Source organism: Aquarana catesbeiana, linkage group LG02 (assembly GCF_042186555.1).
Source record: "Aquarana catesbeiana isolate 2022-GZ linkage group LG02, ASM4218655v1, whole genome shotgun sequence".
Lineage (NCBI taxonomy): Eukaryota > Metazoa > Chordata > Amphibia > Anura > Ranidae > Aquarana > Aquarana catesbeiana.
The window spans coordinates 66,663,723-66,686,668 of record NC_133325.1 but is presented as its reverse complement, the minus strand read 5'-3'; the positions used below and the strand labels follow the sequence as shown (position 1 = coordinate 66,686,668).

At 41.0% G+C, this 22,946-nt stretch overlaps 1 protein-coding gene across 1 annotated transcript in view; it reads right to left on the bottom strand.

Moving 5' to 3' along the window:
* Window positions 1-22,946, bottom strand: part of CEP295 (centrosomal protein 295) — a 129,517-nt gene that overhangs the window by 49,613 nt on the left and 56,958 nt on the right. Inside the window, 8 exon segments of the mRNA XM_073612999.1 lie at window positions 2,886-3,083; window positions 5,934-6,057; window positions 8,722-9,688; window positions 13,393-13,484; window positions 13,680-13,880; window positions 16,948-17,048; window positions 19,712-19,900; window positions 21,193-21,333. Coding sequence (XP_073469100.1) covers window positions 2,886-3,083; window positions 5,934-6,057; window positions 8,722-9,688; window positions 13,393-13,484; window positions 13,680-13,880; window positions 16,948-17,048; window positions 19,712-19,900; window positions 21,193-21,333 — 2,013 coding nt within the window.

The window sequence follows — 22,946 nt, the reverse complement described above, 5'->3', positions numbered from 1 at the left end:
CGATTGATCGGTTCTCAGTGTAGAGGCGGCGGGGAACCGATGCTTCATGCACCTAGGTAATTATAAATGGGCCAAAAAATAAATAAATACTCTTTTAAATCAACTTGATTTAAACCATAACTTTTAAAGAGCAACTGTCATCTCTGTCCCGCGGTCACCGACAGTCTCATTCATTTTAATGGGATGGTTGGTGATGTGGCAGTGACATAACAAGGTGGGTGACATGGCGACAGCAGGTGAGTGGATGCCCGCTAACAGTCGCTGCCATGATGGATCTGAAATGACAGGTGCTCTTTAAATGTAAGGACTCATTCCTGCTGGTAGTTAGAATCTTTAATATTTGCAAACAAAATAAAGGTTTCCTATTTAGGATAATAATTACTAACCTGTCAGGTTAGTAAAAAAGCGATATCAGAAGCAATTCAATCATAGTTTGTAGTGTACATAGATTTGCAAAATGGGATAAAGGAATATTCCTGAACTTTGTTTTATCGCATGGTTACTGTGAAATTGTGTGAATGCAACAATGCAGTGCATATTATCTCAGCTTGCATAGCTTGAATTCATTGAATAAGTTTACCAAAAATTTAAATATTGCAGAATATACAGCCTCATGCTACATAACTAAGCTCCATTTCATGCTGAATCAACTAAATTATTAATGTATCTTAAATAGAAAACTATCTTTAGATAGATAGTCCAAAAGCATTTTATTAACCACTTGCTGACCAGCCGCCCTACTTATACTGCGGAAGGTCGGCTCTCCTTCGTGAATCGACGTACCTGTACGTCAGTCCATGCATGTGAGATTGCAGATTCCAGCGCTCCCCGGGTCTGGCGGAATCTACATCTGCCAGCCGCGATCACTGTATACAGAGGCAGGACAGGGAATCTGTCATTGTAAACAAGGCGGATCCCCGTTCTGACAGGGGATATCTCAGAGATCTGCTGTTCCCAGTGAACGGGAACAGCGATCTCCGTCATGTCCCAGGCAGCTCATCCCCCCTACAGTTAGAACACGCTGAGGGAACACAATTGACCCCATTCCCTGCCAGTATCATTTATACATTGATCAGTGCATTTTTATAGCACTGATCAATGCAATAATGTCACTGGTCCCCAAAAAGTGTAATCTGGGGTCAGATTTGTTCGCAGCAATATCGAAGTCCCAAAAAAAAAAAAATTTGCAGATCGCCGCCATTACCAGTAAAGACGATAAAAAATAAAAATAACCAAGTCTATCCCGTAGTTTGTAGATGCAATAACTTTTGTGCAAACCAATCAGTGTACGCCTATTGCAATTTTTTTTACCAAGAATATGTAGAATACATATTGGCTTAAAGCGGAGTTCCACACAAAAATGGAACTTCCGCTTTTCGGAACCCTCCCCCCCTCCGGTGTCACATTTGGCACCTTTCAGGGGGGAGGGGGGCGCAGATACCTGTCTAAGACAGGTATTTGCACCCACTTCCGGCATAGACTCCCATGGGAGTCTATGCCCCTTCCCGTCCCCTCCGCACTGTCTGCTGGGACACACATGGGTCCCAGAGACAGCGGGGACCAGTTAGGAAGTGCAGCGCGACTCGAACATGCGCAGCAGGGAACCGGGAAGTGAAGCCGCAACGCTTCACTTCCTGATGCCCTCACCTAGGATGGCGGAGGCAGCTGCCGGGAACAGAGCGGGTTCTCTGCGTCGCCTGCCGACATCGCTGGACCCTGGGACAGGTAAGTGGCCATGTATTAAAAGTCAGCAGCTGCAGTATTTGTAGCTGATGGCTTTTAATATTTTTTTTTTTTTGGCGGTTTAGGTGGACCCCCGCTTTAAACTGATGAACACATTTGTTTTTTTTTTTATTTTTTTTGGATATTATAGCAGAAAGTTAAAAAAAATAACTTTTTTCAAAATTGTCACATTTTTTGTTTATAGCCCAACAAATAAAAACCGCAGAGGTGATCAAATACCACCAAAAGTAATTTCTATTTGTGGGGGAGGAAAAAACAAAACAAACCCATCAATTTCGTTTGGGTACAACGTCGCAATTGTCAGTTAAAGCGACACAGTGACGTATCGCAAAAAATGGCCTGGTCATTAAGGGGGCAAATCCTTCTGGGGCTGAAGTGGTTAAAATAAATTTGATTAAAATCAACAAAAAACGATTTACATAAAAAATAATCTGATTTTTTTTTTTTTTTTTTTTAAATCATTGATTTTTATCCACCCTGCTCTCTGAACGTATTCACCATACATTGTATGACACAATGCATCTCTAACAAGAAATGGGATAACTGGGATACCCCCTTTTTATAACCCACAGTTGTTCCTCTTTTCATGTGAAACTTGATGCTCCTCAGGATACTGTGGCTCCCTACTGAGTTCACTCAAAGGTTTTTGTCTATTACTCAAATCCATTTCGTTTTCCCATTTTAATACATGTTTATTAACAAGCTAAATGTAACCAGTCTTCCTATTGAGTTCCATTCTATGTAATTATTTCTTTGTAATCTGCATATCTGGTTTATTGTCGATTTGTACAATTATAATATATTGTTTGTAATATGATCTTCCAAATAAAACATTTAAAATAAGAAAAAAAAAAAAATTATCACTTTCCAGTGCCCAACAATTCACTATTTTACACTTGTTCTGGGTTCGTACCTATCATAAAATAGCAAGTAGAGATCCTGTCACTTTGCCTGAAATGGGCAAATTCTCCTAAACGCAGGCCCCAAAAATCTCCAAACACATCTGACCTTAATAAAAACTCACGTACAGAGATTTAGTGTTGCTTACTTTTTTTTTTTTTTAACAAAAGCAAATGACAGTAGAAGTCTGGCATCTAACCAGAAAACTAATACACAATTCAAACACTGAAGACAAGACATACCTGTTAGAGTCACATGACTTTTGGCTAGTCCTGAGCTAGAGAGTCGGCCGCTAGTTGGCGTCTCCACTTCCATGATGGCACTTAGCTCATGTTGCTCAAGGAATGGGCCTAGTTTGGTTTTTGTAACAGGTGGCTTTGAAGGTCTCCATCTTTGCTCTCTTCCAGGAGGTTTGATGAGAACACTGCTAAAGTCATTACCTGCAGAAGAGAATACCTGGTCATATGATGCCGAGAAACCTACATCCAACAGTAAAGAGAAAAATGTTACAAAGAAAAAAAAAAAAAAAGTCAGGTTTAAGACGCAGGCAGTGGTGGGTCGGATTTTTCTGTAGAACAAGGTCTTAATTCAGCATAAGAAACAGAAAAATCATGTGATAAAACAAAACAAAAAAAAAAATGCACATTAATGAATAGATACGGTTTCTTCTCATTTCCAGCATGCAACTGCCAATGGTGGGAGTGGGCAAAGGCCAAGCATGCATTTCACTGACAAACAAACAAAATAAAGGCGGAGGCACAAATCATTTTAACTGCCTAGTATTATATGAATATAATAAAGAAGATGCAGATTGTATGAATTCAATAGATTTGGAGCTCTACCATTAGAAGCCATAGAAAAGCTTTGCTTTTTCTATAGAAAGAAGCTCTTTTCCCCGTAACAAACACAGATATGGACTCTGGTTAAAGATGTCACTTGACCGTTTCCAAGCTGGATACATGATAAAAAAGTTCATTAAGCCGCTGGGGCGTGCAGTACCGCATTTGACCAGAGATGCGGGGGTGCCAGTTCCCGAGTGTCTCAGAGCGTCTCTGGCACCACCGCACCTCCGGCCCACACCAGCAGTCACTGTGGAACGAGTTATCTAGTTTCCATCGATTCCTATGGGGAAACTTGCTTTGAAATATGAGTGCTTTGGATTACAAGCATGCTTACACGTGTAATCCAATACTACTGTATATGCATTTTATTGTGATTTCATGCAATAAAACACAAAGTGGCACATAATTGTGAAGTGGAAGGAAAATGAAAAAGGTTTTTTCAAATTTTTTACAAATAAATGTGTGAAAAGTGTGGTGTGCATGTGTATTCAGCCCCCATTACTCTGATACCCCCAACTAAAATCTAGTGGAACCAATTGCCTTCAGAAGTCACCTAATTAGTAAATAGAGTCCACCTGTGTGTAATTTAATCTCAGTATAAATACAGCTGTATTTAATTTATTTATAAAGCCCTCAGAGGTTTGTTAGAGAACCTTAGTGAACAAAGGGCATCATGAAGGCCAAGGAACACCCCAGACAGGTCAGGGATAAAGTTGGAAAAATTTAAAGTGTTAGGTTATAAAAAATGCTTTGAACATCTCGTAAAGCACTGTTCAATCCATCATCCGAAAATGGAAAGAGTATGGCACAACTGCAAACCTACCAAGACATGGCCGTTCACCTAAACTGATAGGCAGGGCAAGGAGAGCATTAATCAGAGAAGCAGCCAAGAGGCCCATGGTAACTCTGGAGGAGCTGCAGAGATCCACAGCTCAGGTGGGAGAATCTGTCCACAGGACAACTATTAGTCGTGCACTCCACAAATCTGGTCTTTAGTGAAGAGTGGCAAGAAGAAAGTAATTGTTAAAAGAAAGCCGTAAGAAGTCCCATTTGCAGTTTACGAGAAGCCATGTGGGGGACACAACAAACATGTGGAAGAAGGTGCTCTGGATCAGATGAGACAAAAATTTAACTTTTTGTCCTAAAAGCAAATCGCTATGTGTGGCGGAAAAAAAAAAAAAACTAACACTGTACATCACCCTGAACACACCATCCCTACCGTGAAACATGGTGATGGCAGTATTATGTTGTGGGGATGATTTTCTTCAGCATGGACAGGGAAGCTGGTCAGAGTTGAAGAGATGATGGATAGAGCCAAATACAGGAGTCTGCAAAAGACTTGAGACTGGGGTGGAGGTTCAACCTTCCACAGGACAACGACCCTAAACATACAGCCAGAGCTACAATGGAATGGTTTATATCAAAGCATATTCATGTGTTAGAATGGCCAGACCTAAATCCAATTGAGAATCTGTGACAAGACCTGAAAATTTCTGTTCACAGACATTCTCCATTCAATCTGACAGAGCTTGAGGTATTTTGCAAAGAATGGGCAAAAATGTCATTTTCTAGATGTGCAAAGCTGGTAGAGACATCCCCAAAAAGACTTGCAGCTGTAATTGCAGTGAAAGGCGGTTCTGCAAAGTTTTGATTTAGAGAGAGAGAATTTTGCCCCCCTGTACAAATCATTAGTAAGACCTCATCTGGAATATGAGGTTCAGTTTTGGCCTCCAGTTCTCAAAAAGGATATCGGGGAACTGGAGAAAGTGCAGAGAAGGGCAACCAAACTGATAAGAGGCATGGAGGAGCTCAGCAACGAGAAAAGATTAGAGGAAATTATTTTATTCTCTCTTTGACAAGAGGAGATTAAGGGGGTTATGATCACCATGTATAAATACATAAGGGGTCCATATAGTGAACATGGTGTTGAGTTATTCACTTTAAAGCTGTAGTAAACCGCTGGTGTTTTTTTTTTTTTTTTTTTTTAAACCTGCAAGGCCATGTCATGATGTACTAGTACCAAAATCATATGAGGTCAAACCTAAACACTTTCAATTTGTATCAAATCAGGTAGGGTCGTGCACTAGTTAAATGGTAAATCTAAACGAAATTGAACAAGAAAATTGTATAATGTATGACCAGCTTAAGTCAGTCTTGAAACAACCACCTCTGCGCCACTGCCAATCCAGGAACAGGACACTTGTATCCTGGCTGAGCTAAGCAGCTCCCCATGTCACCTCTCCTTTGCCAACATAGGACATAGATTGACAAGATTGTGTCTATCCAAAGACCAACAAAGCCATCCAGGAAGTTGTAGAGCTAAGCGGTTGGACAAGATTACAAAAATCCCAAAGTTCTTTGCCAGGTATATAGATTTCACCACTTGTCTCCAGTTCTTTCTGTCCCAGTTTTATCACATTTACTGTGTATTGGATATAGAATACCTACCAAGATTTAGTCTGAGGTCTTCTTGGCTAGTGTCATCCAGAGCTTCTAAAAGAGTAGACATAAAATGATAACGATCCGTCTTGGGAATCTGACTGAAGTCAGTAGGCAGCTTGTTCTGTCCTGGCTTCAAAGCAAAACAAAATCATAAAAAAAGGTACCAATATAAAGACCCCACTTTACACAAGCCTATGATTGATGCGGCCATTCTGGACTCAGAAGTTCAAAAACGTTCCGAGACAGTGAAAACCGAGCATGGTTACATTCACTGAGTGATTTCACTCTCCTGAAACAGGAGTAATAATTATATATATATATATATTTCTGTCACACCATCAGAGTATAGAATAACCATAGACATGCACTCTTATTGCAGCAGTGGGTGCTGCAATCTTTAATGCAATATGAATTATTTTGTCACCGATTTACATATTCCCTTTAAAAAGGGAACTAATCTTATTTGGTTTCAGCCGCTTTCATCACAACACACAGGCATAGCTGGGTGTAAAAGACATTTACAAAGGGTGACGTTAAGGTAGAATTGGCATATCTAAATGAATGCCCATGTTGTTGCAATAGGATATCCTACAAGCTCCCAGAGGTATTATGTCGACCAACGTTTGACCGTTCTGATATGTCTCCTCCCCCCACAGTAGCAAACACTCACGAGGAAACACATTTAACCCCCTTGATTCCCCCCCCCCCCCCCCAGTGTTAACCTCTTCCCTGCCAGTGACATTTACACAGTAATCAATGCATTTCTATAGCACTGATCGCTGTATCAGTGTCAATGGTCCCAAAAAGGTGTCAAAAGTGTCCGATCTGTCCACCGCAATATTTCAGTACTGCAAAAAAAGAGAAGAAGAATCACAGATCACCGCCATTACTAGTAAAAAAAATAAAATAAAAATGTCATAAATATATCCCCTATTTTGTAGACGCTATAACTTTTGCGCAAACCAATCAACATACGCTTATTGCGTTTTTTTATTTTACCAGAAATATGTAGAAGAATACATACTGCCCTAAACTGATAAAGAAATTTGTTTAAAAACATTTTTGGGCATATTTATTATAGCAAAAAGTAAAAAATATTGTTATTTTTCACAGTTTTCGCTCTTTTTTTTGTTTATAGCTCAAAAAAAAAAACAAAAACAAAAAAAAAAAAAAACGCAGAGGTGATTAAATACCACCAAAAGAAAACTATTTGTGGGGAAAAAAAAAAGGACATCAATTTTGTTTGAGTACAATGTCGCAGGACCACGCAATTGTCAGTTAAAACGACGCAGTGTGGTATTGCAAAAAATAAAATAAAAAATGGCCTGGTCATTAACCGCTTCAGCCCCGGAAAATTTTACCCCCTTCCTAACCAGAGGACTTTTTGCGATGCAATGCGTTGCTTTAACTGACAATTGCGCGGTCGTGCGACGTTGCACCCAAATAAAATTGACGTCCTTTTTTCCCACAAATAGAACTTTTTTTTGGTTGTATTTGATCCTCTGCGGTTTTTATTTTTTGCGCTATAAACAAAAAAAGAGCAAAAATTAAGAAAAAAAAAAAAAAAAAAGCATTATTTTTTTACTTTTTGCTATAATAAATATCCACCCAAAAATATATTAAAAAAACCTATTTTTTTTCCTCAGTTTAGGCCGATATGTATTCTTCTACATATTTTTGGTAAAAAAAAAAAAAAACGCAACATACATATATTGATTGGTTTGCACAAAAAAGTTATAGCGTCTACAAAATAGGGGATAGTTTTATGGCATTTTTATAATTTTTTTTTTTTTTAACCAGTAATGGCAGCGATCTGCGATTTTTATCGGGACTGCGACATTATGGTGGACACGTCAGACAATTTTGACGCATTCTTGGGACCATTGGCATTTATACAGCGATCAGTGCTATAAAAATGCATTGATTACTGTAAAAATATGTCACTGGCAGGGAAGGGGTTAGGGGCGATCAAGGGGTTAATGTGCTCCCTAGTGTGTGTTCTAACTGAAGGGTGGAAGGGACTGTGTAGGTGAAGAGATAAATCGCTGTAAATACTCTGTATTAACAGACGATCTGTCACTTCTCCCCTCAGAGAACCGGAAACTGTGTGTTTACACACAGATATTCCAGTTCTCCGTGTGCCCCAAGCGATCGCAGGAGCCCGGCAGTGAAAGCGATCGCTGGGCACTCGCATCGGTGAGCCCCTAGTGGACAAAAGTGGAACAGACGTAACATGACGGTGATTCTCGCAGCCAAGCCATGTTGCCGTAGTACAACTGTGGCGGCTGATCGGCAAGCGGTTAAGCAGGAAAATCTTCCGGGGTTAAAGCGAAATTACATTTTTTTTTAAATAAATGTCTCCCCCCGCAGGTTTATGCCATAATGTACTAGTATGCGGTGCATACTAGCACATGACAGACTTGGCTGTCAAAGGATGTCCTCCCGTCTCAATGCTCTGGTGCTGTCATCTTCTCTTGGCCTTCCTTCTAGGTTCGCTTTGTTTGGATGGCTGGGCCAGGATGACATCCCTTCCGCGCACAGGAGTCAATTGATCACGGCACAGTGCAGGTGCTGCAAACGTACTCTGAGCTGCATATACGTGGCTTAATGTTCATTATTGCTGACATGCAGGGAGAAGCATTTATAACAGAGCAGACCATTAGGGTCTTGTCGGTTATAAAAACCCTGCCTGTCAAAATAAATAAATAAATAAAAAATTAATTTTGAGTTTAATCCTGCTTTAAGCTTTAGCTGCTGCTTTAATAGTTTTTGGATCTGGCTCATTTTCTCTTACCTCTCTGGTGCCCAAAACATTTTCAAGCGACTCTTGGTGTCTTTTCATTTGTTCTTCCAGTTGCTTCTGTTTCTGAAGGAGATGGTCTTCTTGGCTCTTTTGCTTGGACAGTAAAGAATCCCGCTGTTTGTCTAGCTGATCTTGCATGGCCTTCAGATGGTCTTGCTGAGCTCTGATCTCCACAGTGGAGGAGAGGAGTCTTTCTCTGAACTCACGGACATTGGAAAAATCTCCTAATGGCTGGTTCTCCATCACACGTAATCTGGGCGCTTGCAAAGGGATAGCTGGTTCAGGAAGGTCTATTTGGGGTAGACCTAAAGAAAGTTCTGAAGGCAATGGATGGTATGTTGTGCTAGATGATGTGTCATAATCTCCAGGGCTAGATATAGATGACTGTTTCTCAAAAACAGCTTCAGCATGCGTAAATCTATCATCTTGATGGGGACTCTGATAAGGAAAATGCGTTTGAGGTAAAGACTCCTGAAGACTTCTTTCATCCCCAAAATCACTGTGTGAGGAACTTGCACCACCTAGACTCCTGATGTTATCAGCAAGCCTGTTGGAGTCGACACCACCTTGGGGGAAGATGTCACCAGGCAATTTAGGACCTGCCAACACTGGACTCTGCAAAGCACTCCCATTCCTTGGACTCATCTGTTCAGGCTCTAAGGCCCTGGAAGTGTGAGGAATATTTGGATCACAATGTTGTTCTGAGTTACTCTTAATGGTAACTGGATTTTTAAGTGAATCACTTCTAAGAGGAGACTTAATCACATTCACAGGAGGAGGAGGAGGAGGAGGAGGAGGAGATGAAGGCGGATACTCTACGGCTTGTGGTTTTGGGCTGTCCATACTTCTATCAGGTGTCCTTTGGTGAGATATCGATAAGTGTGGATATCGCTTCTTTAACAGCAGCTGGTATTCCTGTAAACGTTTCCGTGCCTCATCCACAGATTCTTTATGTAGCCTAATAAAAAAAAAAAAAGAAGAAAAAAAAAAAGTTTACTCACAGATTTTCAGGGCCGTAATATGTAGCTATGTCCTTAGAAAAAATGATTGAATGGGAGTGTGTGTAAGTGCAATATAATTAGCTGATGCACTTTCATCATTCTAATGAAGAAACTTGCAGTGTCTGCATCCTTCTATAAGGAAATAATCCTTAAAGTGATATTAAAGTTTTGTTTTTTTTATAATAAAAAAACAAAAAACACAAATACGTCATACTTACCTGCCCTGTGCAAAGGTTTTAGACAGAGCAGCCTGGATCCTTCTTCTCGGGTTCCACACCGACGCTCCTGGCCCCTCCCTCCTGCCGAGGGCCCCCACAGCAAGCAGCTTGTCCATTCAATTCCACCCCCTCCATTTCCTGATTGGCTCACTGGCTGTGATTGACCACAGTGAGAGCCATTCTGCCAAAAGCCAATCAGGAGTGCGAGTCCACGGAGAGGCAAGGCTTTCCCAGACATTTCTGAATCGAGAGAGGGTCAGTATAAAGAGGGCTGTGGGGGCTGCTGCACAGAGAATGTTTTTTACCTTCATGCATAGAACATGAAGGTAAAAAACCTGTGCGCCTTTACAACCACTTTAACCACTTCAGGACCGCCGTACGCCGATATACGTCCTTACTTTGAGAACGGATATCGTTGTTATGGCAGCAGGTAGCTGCCATAACCTCGATATCCTCGTGTTCGCCCGGCGGTCCACTACAAGATAAAAGTGGTCTCCGCCGCTGCCGACGGCTTCGGTAAGCGATCCGGTCCTTCTCCTGGCTAGACATGGAGGCGAGTGAGGGGGAAGATGGCCCCACCAGTCTCCATGACATTGCAGGGCGGAAGCAACGTCAAAAACGTCACTTCCGCCCAATAGCTCTTAAAGGGCCATTTTATTTTAAATCATTTTTTTAAATGACAATTTTTTTTTTTTTAATTGCATTTTAGTGTAAATACGAGATCTGAGGTCTTTTTGACCCCAGATTTCATATTTAAGAGGTTCTGTCATGCTTTTTTCCTATTACAAGGGATGGTTACATTCCTTGTAATAGGAATAAAAGTGACTTTTTTTTTTTAAAACAGTGTAAAAATCAAAAAATAAAAAGGTAAAATAAGAAAAAAAGAAAAAAATTTTCTTTAAAACGCGCCCTGTCCAGCCGAGTCACACGCAGAAGCGAACGCATATGCGAGTAGCGCCCACATATGAAAACGGTGTTCAAACCACATGCGAGGTATTGTCGCGATCGGTAGAGTGAGAGCAATAATTCTAGCCCTAGACCTCCTCTAACTCAAAACCTGTAACCTGTAGAACTTTTTTAATGTTGCCTATGGAGATTTTTAAGGGTAAAAGTTTGACGCCATTCCACGAGTGGGCTCAATTTTGTGACAGAAAGTATTGCAACGACCGTCATTTTATTCTCTAGGGTAGTGATGGTGAACCTTGGCACCCCAGATGTTTTGGAACTACATTTCCCATGATGCTCATGCACTCTGCAGTGTAGCTGAGCATCATGAGAAATGTAGTTCCAAAACATCTGGGCTGCCAAGGTTCGCCATCACTGCTCTAGGGTGTTAGAAAAAAAAGAAATGTATAATGTTTGGGGGTTCTAAGTAATTTTCTAGCAAAATAAACTGTTTTTAACTTGTAAACACCACATCTAAAAAAGAGGCTCGGTCCTTATGTGGTTAACTCACAAAAATATAATTCCTATTGCAAAGAATGCATAAAACTTTACTTGCATCTTCATGCGGACTTCAGGGAAAATTAGTGAGCCAATCACACAAGCAGGAAACGACATTTCTAGGGAAGTATTACACGAACTGTGTACAGAACACCTCCAGGTTGCCATATTGCATTGAATTTTACAGATAATTACAGTGGCTGCAGATTGAAAAGGAAACATAATTTTTAAGAACATTAAAATAGAAAAAGGCTAGTGTAGCAATTGTATGAGCTATTTATTTCACGCAAGTGGAGTTGTCCTTTAGGCTTTTACTGCAGGTGGTCAGGTATCCTGACCCTAGTCTTCAGCAAGACGTCACCGAACTGACTTCCTTTTATGAGTCTATCCCCATTCTCACCAACAAAATGTGGACTGGAGTTAAATCTACATACAAAAACTAAGCTAGCAAACTAACATTGCAACCATCAACAATTCTAAAAACACCACAAAAAACACATATAAAATTAGCAGAAATGCAAAGATGCATCCACACTCACACCAGAACATGGACAAACGTTCTCACTTGCGCATATGGAGAAAAGGCCAGAAAATGTAGCAAGCAAAAAATTAATCACTATAAATGTAAATCAATGCCCCACCTACAATTATAAGATCATATGACCTTCTGGTTTGCAATTTAAAATGCTTCCTAGTGTAGGAGAAGATTTTGCAAGCCTCTGCCATGCTGGGAAATTTCCACCTTTTTATTGAATGACTGAATATACCTATTAGTTTGTGTCACAATTTGAACCACTTTAATATATTTCTTAAAAGAACCTAAAAACATGGGTAGGTTTGTAGCTACCATCCTGATTTTTTTTTCCTGCGTTCCACTTCAACAATCCATTTAATAGAACCTCCCTTCTCTCTGAGCTGACAGTCTTTGCAATATCAATAGTCCATTTTGGAAATTTTTTCCCCACTAAGCCCTCTCTCAATTATAGTGGTTCCAAAGACTGACAGCAACCCCCACCCCATACTTACCTGAGCCCGATCGCAATCTAGTGATGTGCACAAGAGAGCTGAGGCTTAGACAGAGCAGCGGGAGCCATTGGTGGGGTGGGGTGGGGAGATGCCAGGAGCGCTGGCCGGGGACCCGAGAAGAGGAGAATCAGGGCTGCTCTGTGCAAAACTATTAGGCTGAATTCACACCTGAGCGTTTTCAGCTCGTAAAACACTCATCTCAAAAACGCCCAACAAGCAAAATCCCATTCATTTAAATGGCCCCTGTTCACATCTGAGTGTTCTGTCACCTGAAGCATAACGCCTGAAGCTCAAAAAAGTACACAAGCTTCTTTTTGGGCAGACTACAGGCGGTTTTCTGCTTTTTACATTGGTGACCTTTTGACCTGTACAAAATGGCAGTAAAAACGCACGACTTTCCGCCTGAAAACAATACACTCAGATGTGAATGCAGCCTTAGCAAGTAGAACGTTTTCTATTAAAAAAAATCTGAATGTTTACAATTCACTTTGAAGCAGTTTAATGCATACATTTGTGCATCTGGACAGTTCCTTAAAACTCTTGTAAATTCTCCCACAATGATGCTGTTAAGATATGTAATTGATTGCAACTAGTGGCCAATACTGTAGAAATACCAAAAAAAAAAACTTAAAGATCAGTTCAAGTTCGGATCCTGGCCTTTAAACGTGTAATAATTGCACCTGGAAGATAGGTACTAATGTGCACCACCATGCTGCGGTTCAGTATAGATATAGCACTAGCCAGGTGACGATTGCAGCTTCTATGACCAATCAGCTGAACTAGTAAAAGTGCCTACAGACATCTCAGAAGGGTTGCCAAAATCTAACCAGCCACGGTCAGGTTGGAGAGAGTTTGTGTCTATAAAATGCTATAATACAGACACCTCAGCTGACAACAATTGCTCGGGGCAAGGATTATTTGGTCATGTTAGATTTTTTTTTTTCCTTACACATATATACACACAAAGAAATTACCTGTTCTGCTCAACAAGACGTTGCTGATACTCTCGAATCATTTGAATGTGCAGATTTTCAGCAGACTCATGGGCCTCCGAAACAGAAGGTTCCTATTGTAACACACAAGAGGACATTAACACTACACCCTCTACCTAAATCTTATATTCAGGAAAACTGATAACATTGCTGGTTATATCCACACTCATGCACTGTAAAACTGCAGTCCAAATATGACCCAGGGCTTTAAAGACTATATACGTTGAAGACAAAAATAAATAAATAAATAAAATCACACAGATTCTTACAGCAGGCTCAGTCTCAGGTGCCATTGGCTTATCCTCCTCTTCCTCTTCAGTCACACTGCTATCCTGTTCTATCTCTCCTCTTCCAGTGATATGCATTTGTTGTTGTACCCTGTAGTATTCTTCCTCTAGAGCTTGTCTCTCCTCTTCCAGTCTTCTCAGTAATTCCAGCTGTTCCATCTTTTGTCGCTCCAGGCCTTCCATCTGGAAAAACATTACATGAGTTCAGCCTATCTGAAAAAAATAATTGATGGCCCTTATGATCCACTGCAGATCACTTTTTAGAGGGGCAGTAAACAATGCTGCACATGACAAGGAGCCCCTAAATAGAAGCGACTGAGAAATTTTTACATATCCAAAGTGTACACTGATCTCAAGATATAGAAGGATTGTCATATTTGTATATGTTTGCTCTGTACTTTTTTCACAATTGAACACACAGATCTGTAACCAACTCAAGAGGTTTGCATCAGTGTTGCTCAGTGACACTGCTGGACCTCTAAAATGCATATACTCGAGTATAAGCCGAGTTTTTCAGCACTTTTTATGTGCTGAAAATGCCCCCCTCAGCTTATACCCGAGTCCCCCGACTCTCTGTGCCTATCTGCAGTATTATGATCTCCGGCGCTGTGACATACAGTCTAGTCGGCCGCCGTGTAGTGTAGCAAAGCCCTGCCTTCTCCTCGTCCGTGATAGGCTGAACACTGACTCACTGCTGGGAAACAGTCAGTGTTCCATCACCACGGACGAGGACGAGGAGGAGGAGGGGCTTTGCTACACTACACGGCGGCCAACTAGACTGTATGTCACAGTGCTGGAGAGCCTGCAGACGAGGAGGAGGCGGGGCTTTGCTACACTACACGGTGGCCGACTAGACTATGTCACAGTGCCGGAGATCATAAGACTGCAGATGGACACAGCGCTGGTATATAAGGCACGGGATCAGGTAGGGAGATTGGCACATGCAGATGGACAGTGAGGCATGCAGATTGAGGCATGCTGCGCATTTCTCACCCTAGGCTTATACTCGAGTCAATAAGTTTTCCCATTTTTTTTGTGATAAATGTAGGTGCCTCGGCTTATATTTGGATCGACTTCTACTCGAGTATAGACAGTCTGTTTATCTGTGCTTTTATAAAGGAAGTGCAGCCTGCATATGTAACAAGCAGAGGTGTTAAGCTTTACACTATATGGCTAAAAGTTTGTGGACAGCTGACCATTAGACATATATGAGCTTACTGGATCTCATTTCTAAACCACAAGCATTAATAAGAATTTGCCCCCTTAACACTGACAGTATGCAAATATTCGGCCTCACTGGACCGGGCTTTTTTTCCTTGAGGCCGCATATCTGCCCTTGTGCTAGGAGCGGGCTGCACAACGCGCCCACAGCACAGAGACCGGGGTCTTATCGAGAACCCTGATCAGGGTCACTTGATCGATGTGATAGCCTCTGATTGACTATCACAGTGATCAGTCACTGTAAAGCCCGCCCCTGTGTTTCTTTCTCTGGGAGAGGAGAGAGGGGAGATACAACCATGTGTACAAAAAATAAATAATAATAATAATAATAATAATAAAAATAATAATTATAAAATACCTAGATCAAGGTTTGATCTAGGTCATGGTCAGTATATTTTGGGCAGGATTTTTTTTAAACATTTTTTAAATTAGTATCAGTGTGTTTTTAGGTATGAAAAAAAAAAAAAAACCCTCAAAATGTGCACTATTGTTTCTGGGCTCTACTATGGGTACAAAACACACACATGTGGTATCGCTACGATCGACTGGAGCAAGAAAAATTATTTTGGGTTGTTCTTTGGTGGCAGGTTATTATGATAGTAACAATAAATAAACAGCTAAATGTTAACACACACATATATATTTTTTTACTATTTTGGATAGTTTTAATATATATATATATATATATATATATATATATATATATATATATATATATATATATATATATATATATATCCATATATATATATATCCATTTACCACCAAAATGAAAGCCCAATTTGATATATTCCATCTGGATGCACAAAGTAGTTGTGATGATATGTATGGTTTTTATTAACACATGTCAAACTTGCAAAATTGTGCGTAGGCATTTACATTTAGGTCCTTACGGCACAAAGTGGTTAAGCCTCTTTAAACATCCTTCTCTCTTCTAGGAAGGCTTTGCACACAAGTGCGTCTGTGAGAAATTGTGCCCATTTAGCCAAAAGACTAATTTGAGAGTTGCTAATGATGGACAAAAAGAGCTGGCATTCTAGATTATCCCACAGATGATCAATAACAGGAGGTTAGAGCAATTCGAGTTCCCCCATATAAAACCGATCAGACCGTCTTTATGGGCCTGGCTTTTTATACAGGAACAGGCACATTGGAACCAAAAAAGGGCCTTCACCAACCAGTCTCCACATACCAACTGAAAGTGCACAACAGTCTAAAATAGATTGTATGCTGTAGCATTAAAGGGGATGTAAAGGCAGAAGGTTTTCTATCTTAATACATTCTATGCATCAAGATAAAAAGCCTTCTGTGTGCAGCAGACCCCCCTCTTACCTGAGCCCCATCTCGATCCAGCGATGTTGCACGAAAGACTTTGCTGTCCAGGACAGCCTCCTCATTGGTTCTCGCAGCTGTCAAAGTCAGTGAGCCAATGAGGAGAGGGAGGGGGTGGGGCCAAGCCACGGCTCCATGTCTAAATGGACACAGGGAGATGCTGTGGGGGCACTCAATGGGAAAAAAGGGGCCTGGAGCATTGAAGAGAACCACGAGAAGAGGAGGGTTTGGGCTGCTCTGTGCAAAACCAAGGTAAGTATAACAGGTTTGTTATTTTTAACAAAAAAAAAACAAGACTTTAGCATCACTTTAACAGTGCCCTTCACTGAAGTGCCTACATACTTTTGGCCATATAGATAGCTATGTTGGTCTGGTGTCCATAAGCATTTGGCTGTATACTGCATTTCTATTTCGCAACGAGAACCCTGCAATACAGACTGGCATTGCTGACTCTGTAATTTGCTAGCTGCCTGTCTATCATGCTCATTCAATACATTCATTGCATTCTGAGTCAGACAGGGAACAAAAATATAAATTTTTTTTGCATCTCACATCCACAGATCAGGAAACAAGCACCTTGTTACAACTGACACTGATTCACTCATTAATTGATGTGTAGGAGCTTGGAATTTTATTCATCCACAATAACGGCCCAGCTGTGAGGAAGCACAAAAGGCACAGAATAAAAAATATTCACCTCCTTCCTCCTCTCTGTCTCCAATCTGATGCGTGCCGCTTGCTCCTGAGGATGCAGAAGGATAGAATTTCCAGCCAGAACTGTGTTATCTGTCACGTCTTCTAAAGGCAAAAGAGATCAATGAGTGGCTTTACTGGTCTGTGAAATGAAACATCAAACTGGAAGTAATTTTCCAAGGTGGGAAGAGGACAGATAATTGCGGTCTCTCAGGTTCTTGGGGAAATAAATTACAGAATACAAAAAAGTGAGGAGTATATCACAGCAAGCCAGACAGCTGACAGTCATTGTCAGTTTATATAAAAAGTTTTGTACATTCCAAACTTGATCCACTCAGTAACCATCTCTTGTAGAGGAGGTTCAGAAAAAACACAGATTATGTGGGAAACAATGCTACAAGAACAGGGATAGAGAGATATATACAAGTATTGTGACGCCTGCCTTTACACACACATGAACTTTAATGGCATCCCAGTCTTAGTCCGTAGGGTTCAATATTGAGTTGGCCCTCCCTTTGCAGTTATAACAGCTTCAACTCTTCTGGGAAGGCTGTCCACAAGGTTTAGGAGTGTGTCTATGGGAATGTATGACCATTCTTCCAGAAGTACATTTGTGAGCTCAGGCACTGATGATGTGGATGAGAAGGCCTGGCTCGCAGTCTCCACTCTAATTCATCCCAAAGGTGTTCTATCAGGTTGAGATCAGGATTCTGCGCAGGCTAGTCAAGTTCCTACACCCCAAACTAGCTCATCCATGTCTTTATGGAACCCGTTTTGAGTACTAGTGTGCAGTCATGTTGGAACAGGAAGGGGCCATCCCCAAACTGTTCCCACAAAGTTGGGAGCATGAAATTGTCCAAAATGTCTTGGTAGGCTGACGCCTTAAGATTTCCCTTCACTGGAACTAAGGGGCCAAGCCCAACCCCTGAAAAAAAAAAAAAAAAAAAAAAAAAAAAACCCACACCATAATCCCCCCCCTCCACCAAACGATTTGGACCAGTGCACAAAGCAAGGTCCATAAAGACATGGATATGTGGAATATGGCTGCAATGTATGAGTGCCATCGTCCTTAATAAGTGGAAATGGAGAAATCCCTCAAGGGGTGGGACTATAGCAACACTGGTAGATCAAAGTCAAAGAAGTAGTAGGAATTGTAAAAATATCAAAGTTTCTTACAAACTGTACATATACAAAACATCAAGTGAAAATGGTGTGTGACAACCATACATGAATATGGTGCGTTATTGTTCCTATACAAATGCATATATATAGCAAGAGAATCCAAAGTGGCCAAAAATCGAGGGATAGATTTTTTTGCAACCTTGAAAATGGAAATGTGGAATATGGCTGCAATGGATGAGTGCCTGCCATCATCCCTAATAAATGGAAATGGAGAGATCCCTGAAGGGGTGGCACTATGGCGGCACTGGTAGATAAAAGTCAAAGAGGTAGTAGGAATTGTAAAAACCTATCCCTCCATTTTTTGGCAGGAGATTTTCTTGCCAGATATAGATATATAAGGCTTGATTTAAATCAACATCTGTTCCGCAGCGGCTCCTCCTTTGACCCGCTGTTGACTTACTGACAGTCCCATTCACTTTAATGGGACGGCTGGTGATGCAGCAGTGACACAATAAGGGGAGGGACATCAGGTGAGTGGATGCCCACTAACAGGCGCTGCCATGATGGATCTGAAACTACAGGTGCTCTTTAAATGTAAGGACTTATTCTTGCTGGTAGTTAGAATCTTAAATATTTGCCAACAAAATGAAGGTTTCCGATTTAGAATAATAAGCAGTCAGGTTAGTAAAACAGCCATATCAGAACTGATTCAATCATACAGTTTGTAGTGTACATATAGATTTGCAAAACAATGGGATAAAGGAATATTCCTGAACTCATGCTACATAACTAAGCTCCATTTCATGCTGAATAAACTAAATTATAAATGTATCTTAAAAAGAAAACTATATTTTAGATTTAGATTTTTACTCCAAAAGCATTTTAATAAATTTGTTAAAAATCCCAAAAATCTGAATTTTATTTTTTTAAATTATTGATTTTTTATCCAACCCACTGCACAGAGTCCTGTTCTCAACCCGATAGAACACCTTTAGGATGAATTAGAGCGGAGACTGCGAGCCAGGCCTTCTCGTCCACATCAGTGCCTGACCTCACAAATGCGCTTCTGGAAGAATGGTCAAACATACTCAGACACACTCCTAAACCTTGTGTTGAAGCTGTTTTACCTGCAAAGGGTGGGCCAACTCAATACTGAACTTTACGGACTAAGACCGGGATGCCAATAAAATTCATGTGCGTGTAAAGGCAGGTGTCCCATTACTTGTGGTAATACAGTGTAATCAATTATCAGTATATTCGACAACTCAAATAGCTGCAACGTAAAGTGATAAAGATGAAAATAAATAAATAATAAAATTTAAAAAAATTAAAAAAAAGGACAGAATATATAGAAGGATCACTATAGAGAAAAACAAATGATCAGATTCAAGTGTAGGTAAACCCAAATACTAAAGTTGTGTAAATACCTCCCTTTTATTCAGGGACCATAGAGAAACAATCACTGCACAGTAGGTGTGGGGGATATAGATGCTAGGTTTTCCTCTCCTGAGCCATAACGGTAATTGCTTAGTGCTTTGCCAAGCTGGATGATCAGCTGAACAACCAATTATAATCAATTATGTAGACATAATTATAATAATATAATTTTAATTTTATAATTATTAAAAGACACAGGTATAGATTACCTTTAGCATCAGGCTTGTTATCCTCCAGTTCCATGGCCTTGTGTGCTGCATTCTCCATTGGCAATGATCCAGACTCCAGGGTGTCACTCGCTGTCTCTGCATCGCTCTTAGCACTCCACTGGTCCTTCTGTGTTCTTATCCGGTTCAACAATCTCCTGAGCACCAGTCGAGACGGAGGTTCTCTGGCTTCTACAAAATATTGCAAATGCTGAAAAATACATTCGGGCGATTCAACAGCTTTTCAAGAAAACAGCAAAACTGCACTTACATTTTCAATGCACTAAATCTCAAGCTTTTACCAAGCAGATTACAAGCTGCTTCATGTCTGAGAGACTTCTTTAAAAAGTGTAAGGGCTCCTTCACACGGACGTGTCCGTGTACGGAGCCCGCTCTGCTCAGCGGGGGATCGCTACGTCGATCACCGCTGAGCAGGCAGATGACAAGTCCATCGCTGCACACTGTGTTGATATAACTAGGTATTTGTGTAGTTCTATTCCCTGCGTCATTTGCTTGTCTTACCTTGTAATGATGGGCTTACATGTTGTGGCTGAAGTTGGTAGTTGTATGGCTGGTTAAATACCTAACTTGTCCCGATTCACCAAAAAGGGACAGGCAGCTTCTTGTTCCATCCCACACAGCCGGTGTAGAGGTCGGGGGATTTGAAATCCCAGCTACTCCTCTTCTTTCTGTAGGGTTTCCAGGACAGAGTGATTCCGATTGGTCAGAATGTGACCGCTTTGATCAATTAGCATTGTTCTGATCCGTTCCAGAAGCAATAAGGAAAGAATAGCTAGAATTTCAAATCCCAGGACCACTACATTGGCTGCGTGGGCAATGAAAGCTCATCCCCAATGGAGGTAAGTGCAGCAGTGATCAGTGGGGGTAGTGAGGGTACATGGTGTTAGTTCACCTTTTCATTTTTTTTGTGAAAAGGTGAACTTTAAGAACTCCATGAAAAAAGGATATTCTCCCATGCAGTAGGGCTGTGCCCAAACTGCATGGGTTATCTGCTCATTTTGTCTAGGTGCCCAAGGAAAAGCTGTACTTACCCCGTCCTTCGATCCTCCAGAAAACTCCCCTACATCCAGAGGTGGACTCTTCCAGCCGTCATCACGTCCAGAGACGGTCTATGGGCATTATGACATCAGGAAAAGTCCATTCACAAGACTGCTTACATGCAGGAAGGGGGGGGGGGGGGGGGCAGCAGGTGTGGCGGAACCAGTCTTGTGGTCAGTGGATCAGCGGATTAGGCAAATATAACTTTACTCCAACATCCCCTAGACAAAAACTAGCAGTTAACCCATGCAGTGCGGGCGGTGCACGGCCCAACTGCATGGGAAATTTTTATTTTTTTTTTTCCTTGGAGGAGTTCTTGAAACTTTAACAGCTCAACAGGTTTACCTTAATAAATTATAGCAACCACATGGAATATGTAAACCTTACTGACAAGCAAAATGCTTTAGAAGAATTCTATTACAGACCTTGGTGTTCTTCTGAAACCGGCCCCATTTCAGATGTAGCTTCTGGCTCCACAGACAAATCAAGGTCTTCATCAATGCTTGCAATAGTGGGGTCTGGAAGAGGTTGGGGTTTGAGATGCAGGACCATGTCTCCCCTCATTTCTTAGAAAATATAAAAAATAAAGTTTCAGAACACAGTACATTTAAGAACACTGAGGGCTTAACATTTGTTACCTGATGCGTTTAAAGTGACATGCCTAAAAAATAGTTACTAATCTCATCAGAGAAGTCCACTCAGACCAGCAACTACTGCACAGTTGATGGTCATGGACCTTTTGGTTAGAGACAAGTGAAAATCAAACTGCAGGCTGAAGCAAAACAAAACATAATAGAGAAGAATAATATACCTACTAATAATCTAGAGTGGGTGCTGGGGACAAAGAAAAGGCAAATTAAATACTTTTTTCAGGTTCTGTGTATACAAAGGAGCATGGGGGAGCTCATGTCCATAATGGGGGTGGTAGTTACACAGCCCCAAATGGTCCACAATGGCTCAAAAGTGGTCCAGAAATATTTAGATAGAATAAAGGTGGATAAAGCACCTGGACCAGATGGCCACCCACAGATCCTAAAAGAATTGAGCTCTGCCATTTCAAATCCATTGTATCTAACTGTTAGCGACTCGTAATGACTGGAATGGTACCACTGGATTGGCGCAGGGCCAACGTGGTGCCCATATTTAAAAAGAGATCAAAGTCTTTACCAAGTAACTATAGACCTGTTAGTTTAACTTCTATAGTCGGGAAGATACTGGAGAGTTTAATAAAAGAGCACATAGATGAGTTCTTGCTGGAAAATAAAATATTTTAACAACTTCACAGTACGTCGGTACTCTGACTCTAAATATCATTGTTATGGCAGCAGCTAGCTGCCATAACCCCGGTATTTTCAGGAACAGCGTGCGTTTCTCTCTAGGATAAAAGCGGTCTCTGTGGCAGATTCTCAGCGAGATCACTTATCGGTGGCGGAAGAGGTGACCACCACCCTCCCGCCACGCTCCGTTCACCTCCGCCTCGCTCCGGAGATGATCACGTCCTGTCACCTCACTGCCTGAATGCCGAGGGAGGGGGAAGATGGCCCCCCGCTTGTCTCTATAGCATTGGAGGGCGAAAGCGACAAACGTCACTTCCGCCCAACGCTCTTAAAAAAAGAGAATTTTTTTTTTTTTGCATTTTAGTGTAAATATGAGATCTGAGGTCTTTTTGACCCCAGATCTCATTTTTAAGAGGTCCTGTCATGCTTTTTTTTTTCTCCATTACAAGGGATGTTTACATTTCTTGTGATAGGAAAAAGTGACCTAAAATGTTTTTTTTTTTTTTTTAAAAGTCAATATAAAAAAAAATTAGGATTAAAAATAAATCAGAAAAAAAATAGTTTTAAAAGCGCCCCGTCCCGCCGAGCTCACGTGCAGAAGCAAACGCATACGTGAGTAGCGCCCGCATATGAAAACGATGTTCAGGTATCGCCGCGATCGTTAGAGCAATAGTAATAATTCTAGCCCTAGATCTCCTCTTTAACTCAAAACATGCAACCCATAGAAATTTTTAATCGTCGCCTATGGAGATTTAAGGGTAAAAGTTTGTCGCCATTCCACAAGCGGGAACAATTTTGAAGCTTGACATGTTGAGTATCAATTTATTCAGCGTAACATTATCTTTCACAATATAAAAAAAAAAATTGGGCTAACTTTACTGTTGTCTTATTTTTTAATTCAA